The sequence below is a fragment of the Adiantum capillus-veneris genome, chromosome 20 (assembly GCF_014529385.1).
Source record: "Adiantum capillus-veneris isolate H3 chromosome 20, ASM1452938v2, whole genome shotgun sequence".
NCBI lineage: Eukaryota > Viridiplantae > Streptophyta > Polypodiopsida > Polypodiales > Pteridaceae > Adiantum > Adiantum capillus-veneris.
In genome coordinates this window covers 29,138,305-29,145,256 of record NC_140950.1, presented here as the reverse complement: position 1 = coordinate 29,145,256, position 6,952 = coordinate 29,138,305, and the positions used below count along the sequence as shown (strand labels likewise).

Genomic DNA, 6,952 nt, shown 5'->3' with positions numbered 1-6,952 from the left:
GTTCTACTCCTTTCCGCGGGCGCACCCCTTGGCGGCCTTGCGCTCACACCAAGGTTGCTTTTTTCCACCTCACGTCGATTGGCCGGCCGCTAAGTGCACGGTCCGCTCTCAATGAGTGAAAAGAGACACAAGGGGAGGCTGGACAAGCCCTTCTTTCTTGGGATTTCTGTCACTCTTCAAAAACACGATTAGGAATCGACACGCCCAAGCGAACTTGGGTTCGTGCAACCGCAACAAGCAAAAAAAAAATCTTGTGAATCTTGTGGTTCTTTCCTTGAGTGATACAGAACACTGCCAAAGCTCTGATACCAATGTAAGGTGTAGCGGAATGAATGTTGTACTTTCTCAAGATGAGTGTGCCATAATTTGCTCAAAGTTCCTTTTAGTTCTTATGGAAGGGAGAGCCTTCCGTTCTTAATGGAGAGTGCTATGATCACGAACAAAGTGAATGGACACTGTGCGTGCAAGTGTATGAGACTGAGAGATAGACAGAAGAGAGATACGACACCAGAGACTTTGTAAAACCCTCCTCCGAAGGCCCCACTCTCGTTGGCGAGAGTGGTCTACGATTGTAAAACCCTCCTCCGAAGGCCCCACTCTCGTTGGCGAGAGTGGTCTACGATTGATTGCACAAACGGGTACAATGATGATGCATAAAACTGATGCAGATCTAGGCTATGTGGACGACGACGACCAGGATGGCGATGACGACAATAGGGCTGAAAACTGAGTGATACTAACTGCTGTCCAAAAACGCTAACTGCTGAATTCTGGTGCGGATGAAGTGCTGATTTTCGGGGCTGCTTTGGGCTGCTGAAAAACGCTGAGATGCTGTGATGAAAAACGCTGATTTGCTGCTGTGTTTAGGGCTGAAAACGCTGCCTGATTTGATGCGACTCAATGCTGAAAATGCAGCCTGATCTCATGCTGAAAAAGCTGGATTCTGCAGCTTATTAGCGATGATGAAAACGCTGGATTCTGCAGCCTTCTGGCGATGTTGGAAAACGCTGGATGCTAGGGGGGAAACTATGCGGTAAATGCTGAAAACGCCAAGGCAATGGGTTGGCGAGGATGCAACAAAAACGCTAGGCTGAGGAATGGGAAAAACGCCAAGGGCAGTGGGTGCTTGGTGGTTCTTGCTGAGAGAGGAGAGGACCTGTCGCCAATGGCCTCCTGTACTCCTGGCTCATATGCCATTTAGTGCTAACTTTGGTTTGCTTATATATTTTCTTACCCAAATTGCCCTACCTGCTTTTGTTGGAAAGTGACTTAAATTAATAAGTGAAAAATGTCAAAAATAGGTAAAATAGGCTAAATGCACTGGAAAAATCCCCTAACTGATTCTAATGGATTCTGATGGGAATGCTTATGATCATGTAGTGTGCAACCAGAGGATATGCATCTATTCTAAGTGACTCGGCATGCACGGTCTACGAATAGACTCACAAAAAGTGCCAGATCACTTCTAATCTAGACTGACTGGACTGACGAAACCCTGTTATGGTGTAGCTTGTCCACGGACACATAGAGTTGGATGTGTCACGTGACATCAGCTCTCAGTATTCCTGAAGCTCAAAGAGACATAGTGACTCTAGTATCAAAAATCAAAGCATCTGTTGACAAAGGAGCGGAGTAACTGTCACAAGGCGGGCACCACGTGCCAATAGAAAAGAACATACTGAACAGACTTTTAGCACTTCAATAACAACTGAACTAAAAGAGAGAGAGATGACACGCGACACGAAGTGGTAGAATTCCACCCCAGAGAGTATTGGCCCGAAACCTTGGCGTCCCTTTCGGTATTTCTTTATATTGCATCAACATAGTACAAGCCGGTACTCCCGACTCTACACCTTCTCTAGGAAGCATGCTAGAGAATGAGCCCTAACCTCATATTTAAAGGCCCTAGGCCCCAAAAGCAGTTTATAGTAAAAAGCCTTCAAACTCAAAAGCATATGGTGCAAAAGCAATGTCAAAAAGCTGTTAGCGTAATTTACGGAAATCCGTACAACAATCAACACAAAACACGGAAATTTGTACAACATGCCATGTCATCATGCCAACGCAATTTGCGAAAACTACCACATCATCAACTACGGGTCCTGCTTTATTTTAATCTTTATGTCGCTTGGGGCCCCATCGGACGGGTTCCCCATAAGTTGGTAGGACTTCTTCTTCTGTTACTTGTTCTTCTTAGGATTTAGGCCCCTCGGCTAGCATCTGCAAGTTGGCTCCCTTCTTTAGGGCTTTCCCAGGCAATCTCATCCAATTAGGAATATTCAGTGGTTGGCACATCACAATGCAACACAAATGCTCACATATGCATGTTACAAGACATAGAAACATAAAGCCGCCGATGAACACTTCTCCCGCATAACCTAACAAGGTTCGCGCCGGGAGATATTCAACGACTCCCTCATCACTCCTCCCGCATAACCTAAAAAGGTCCGGCCCGAGAGATATAGAGGCCTTTTACAACCAAACGCCCCCCAGACCGCAGCCTGCGTCGTTTGGAGGTGCTGAGAGTAACCACTACTCAGACTTCTTAATACTCCTCCCACATAACCATTTAGGCCCGGGCTGGGAATCAAAAACAACAATTATTTTACAAGCATTCAACCAAACGGTCCCTAGGCATCGGCCTGCATCGTTCCGAGGTTCCAACAATACCAAAACAATATTTCTCACTATTCCACCCGGGAGTAAAATCACCAATCAATGGAACCAGTATTACAACCAAAGTCAAACAATTCAAATCGGCACCAAGACGGGTTCAAAACAGATACCATCAATTTCAAACAAATTCCAAACAAGATCACCAAACAAGTTCTCAAACAGATTTCAAACTTAAAAGCAATCTCCACATCAGTCGGGCTCGAAAAGTCGACTGACTTTCCATCCTGAAACCTGCACCAAAAATTAGGGTTAGGTTCATTCCATAAGGTCGTAGCCGAGCACAACATGGTTCATCGGCTCTTGGACAAACAATGTTTTCGTTAACGGTGATGGTAGTCCCAAGATAGCAATCGCACTGGATCTCCAAGGTCATCTGCTCATGAAGAGACATCTACTAAGAGATGTCGAGAAATTTCAAGTTATAATCTGTTAGGGTTTTCATGGCAAGCATTTCAGGATACCCTCCTCTGCCAGAAGTTGCGCTCCGAAGGAACATGTCAGAAACCATACAACTTCGGGTAAAAATTTTCTTGAAAGCTTGCCAAGTACTTGGAAGTGTGCTGCTTGGTAGCTATCAACATCTGCATAGCACTGCCTCTGAGAAAAGCACTGCCTCGAAACAAATCTTGGATCCTTCTCTTGTAAGTGATCTTTATGGCTTATGCCCTGTAAGACATGAGCGGTGAAGACGGGAGCACGCCCGATGCGCGATGAAGTAAGGGTGGTGGTGGCTAATAAGTCCGGGTTGGGGAGCGAAGATCCCTCAAATAAAATTCCATTAGCTCTGTCTGCTCTTTTGTAGGACCGGTATGCTTTTAGAAAAGCACACGCCTTATGCTCCGCACACGAAGACTGACACCCTGTAGGCCCCAAAGACTAGCGCCCCTTTCGATATTTCTTTATTAATGGGCTTCCACCATCTCGCAGTCCCGACCTTGATCAAAAGATAGAGCTTATGTCCCAAAGAGGAGGATGAGATAGCTAAGCAGCTACAAGACTATCTTGCAAAGGGTTTTACCTTTTATTGAGCCTAGTAAGTCTTTGTGGGGCGCTCTTGTTCTTCTCGATAATAAGGACAAAGGGATGCATTTTTGTGTAGATTACAAGGGTCTCAATAAGGTCGCTGTCAAGAACAGGATGACCTCGTCCATCGGCTCTCAGATGCGATATATTCCACCAAGATCGATCTTCAGTCCGGATACCATCAGATACGAACACTCTCATGATTTATCAAAAACCACGTTTTGTACACAACATGGACATTATCAATATTTGGTTATACTTTTTGGATCGACCAACATTCTTACAACTTACCATCAGATGAGTGATTTATTTCATCTGTATCTAGGAAGGTGGATTGTAGTGTTGCTCGAACATACTTATTACTAGTCCGACACTCGAGGAGCATTTTCAACACCTTTGCCTCATCTTACGTAGTTTAAGATGCGAACAATTGTATGCAAAGCAGTCCTAAGTGCGAATTCTTTCGCACGGAGCTGTAGTATCTGGGTCATGTCATCTCGGTATATGGCATTTTGCATTGACCCCAAAAAGGTGCAAGTGGTCCTACACTATCCTATCCTACAAATCATACCGCAAGTGAAAATCTTTCCTTGGTTTCACTGGTTTTCCAAAACTTAATAAAGGACTACGCGAAGGTTGTTGACCCCTTCAGACGCTTGCTAAAGGACGTCCAAAGTAAAAGGCGTAGTGTAAGTCCATCTATGAAGTAAATCGATGAGCTCAACCAATATTTTCATCATTGAAATGACTCGTTGTATAACCATAGGTAGTAGCAAAACAATCCTGAACAAGGACATCAAGGATCTAAATTGTAGCATAAAAATTGAAAGAAGAGGAAAGAGCCATGTGGTGGAAAGCCACATCATGAAATGCTAAACAAACTAAAGACGTGAGAAGCCCAGAAGTCATACTCACAGCTATTTGGGCAAGATATCCAAGAAGATATACATAATCATGAATGTCAAAGAGCTCCCCATCAGAAATTAAAACATAAAAATCTGGACTCCACTATCTATAAGAATTGCGAACATAAATAGGTCAATTCTCACAAAAACAATGTTACATGACAACAGCCTCAGCCTTCACGACCATGAAGATGTTGCCAGATTACATGGCTCATAGAGCAATGATCCATAGGATGAATAGACAAGAAAAACATGTATAATCCTCAATGCGTGTTTTCAGAAAAGCTTTGAACTCATATGGATGAAGACGTTCCAAGCAGAACTTACATGAGAAAATGTTGCATTGCAGCAGTAAAAATCACAAGCGTGAAAGGGCACTGGGCAGCATTCAATGTATTAAACAGGAGATGGCTCCATAAAGCAGACATACAAGCCGTCTCCACTTTAAAACCAAGCTACTGCTCCAGCACCTTGCATCGCAAAATTTCTGAAAAGACAATACTTTTCAAACCTTGAAGTGTGCCACTATTACACAAGCGGGTGCAATGTGAGGCAGTCAATGAAAGTAAAACATGGAATACTGAAAAACATGTAATATAGACTATACAGACAAATTTAGCAAGGCCCCCAAGCAGCCGCTTACATGTTTAGCAGACTGGAAGCATGAGAAGCTTCCCATTCAAGGGAGTCCTTAATCCAAGTCTTCTTGGCGTGCTTCTGTCATGACCCTGTCAACATCATCATCAGCCCCCAGACGACGAGATGTCTGTCCAGGAGTGTCCACACCTTCTCCAGCTGGGCCACTAGACACAGTCTCAGCACTGTTTGCCTGACTTGAACTTCCAGCTTGTGCATTGGCAGCTGACTGAGAAACGGCGGTGCCATTTCTAAACCATGGCAAGCTGATGGAGAATCGACTACCACCAGGAGCCCTGGTTCCTTGAGTTGCCCCGCTCGGAGGGGTCCCACTCTGTGGAGGCTGTTGCCCACCTGTCTCTGTCCACCCTTCGGTACCTCCAGGAAACTGTCCTGTATTAAACTGCCCCGGAGCACCCCAAAAAGTAAAGCCACCTGGGCCCCCTGATGCACCAGCATTGCCTGCTGAAGCCGAACCCCTTGCTCTAGCCTGGTCATACTCGGGATCATCAGTTGGCATTTCATATCGGCATACGGGGCATGAATTATGCTGTGCTAGCCAGGGTAATATGCAATCTGAATGATACAAATGTGAACAAGGCATCTGTCTAGCTTCTGAGCCCAACTCAAAGGCATCCTTACACACAGCACAGTGAGCTGCATCTGTACCCAATTGTTGCTCGGAAATGGTAATGGTGGGCATAGCTTCCACAGCAGATTTTGAAGCAGGGGGCGCACCATATCTGTTGGGATCGTTCTCTGCAAGGTGTTGAATGAGCTGATCCAGGCCAGGCCCCCAAAAATAGTCTCCAAAATTACCAGGGAGGCGGCGGGCACCATCTCCTGTTCCGTTGTCAAAGAAAATCTCAATGTTACCTCCAAGAGGGATGTTGGGTATCTGGCTTTGAAGGACAACAGTAGGGCCGGGTCGGGGTCGGCCAGAACCATCAGGATTTTGCTGCAGCTGCGCCGTCTGCATGTGCTGGAAGAAGGCCGAGAGGGCCTCCATGATGGGAGAAGTATTAGGTGCAGCACCAACACGAGATCGGGCAAGGCCACGCATGAAGGCAAGAGGAGGAGAGTCTGTGCCCTCCATGAAAGTAAAGGGCGACATCGGAGCAGGGGGAGGATCGGGAGCGCTCTCCACCTCCTCTAGAAAACCTTCTCCACAGTTAGGGCAAGCAAGCTCGCCACCGCCTGGAGGCCTCACATTTCTATCACACCTGTAGCAGTAGAATAATTGTCCGCCAGAGGTCGCCATGGCACCTGCGTAATGTATCGTAAGAATCTGACACACGGAGAGGCGATATCCAATTAACAGAGAAGGCCAGAAGCCAAACCTAGCGCAGCTTAGTTCAACGCAGCTTAAATCCACTTTCCCGACCAATGACGACATCTCTAGCGTCCTTGGTTTTTTCCTAGTGACATAACTTATAACTTAAATAAAGCTACTAAATTCACTAAATAGAAAGACATTTCAGTAAGAGCACATTCGCACCAAGGGAGTGCGGGGGTAACTCTGCGCTCAGCAATTTTGGAAGCATTTGCTCAACGAAGCTTTTGGAAGTCCAACTCTGCCGTTTTTGGCAGAATTGGCTCAAGCATTCATCGTTTGGGAGCTACGCGACACCACGTCTAGATGCAATTGGTCTTTTGCAGGGGGGAGCCAACAAATTACGCGCTTTACCCCCTCCGGCTCAACGTGCGGATAC

At 45.9% G+C, this 6,952-nt stretch overlaps 1 protein-coding gene across 2 annotated transcripts; it reads right to left on the bottom strand.

The window, feature by feature from the left end:
* Positions 1-4,720: 4,720 nt before the first annotated feature.
* On the bottom strand, positions 4,721-6,658 carry LOC147432292 (E3 ubiquitin-protein ligase RING1-like). 2 transcript variants are annotated; one of them, XM_086492250.1, is made up of 2 exons: positions 6,581-6,658; positions 4,721-6,506 (listed from the first exon to the last, which is right to left on the bottom strand). In XM_086492250.1, the coding sequence occupies exon 2, from the start codon at positions 6,499-6,501 to the stop codon at positions 5,296-5,298; it is 1,206 nt and encodes a 401-aa protein (XP_086348376.1). In that variant the 5' UTR covers positions 6,502-6,506; positions 6,581-6,658; the 3' UTR covers positions 4,721-5,295. The 2 variants fall into 2 exon arrangements, with proteins under 2 accessions (XP_086348376.1, XP_086348377.1); XM_086492251.1 differs by lacking the exon at positions 6,581-6,658 and having other exon boundaries at positions 4,721-5,091; positions 5,248-6,574.
* Positions 6,659-6,952: the final 294 nt, after the last annotated feature.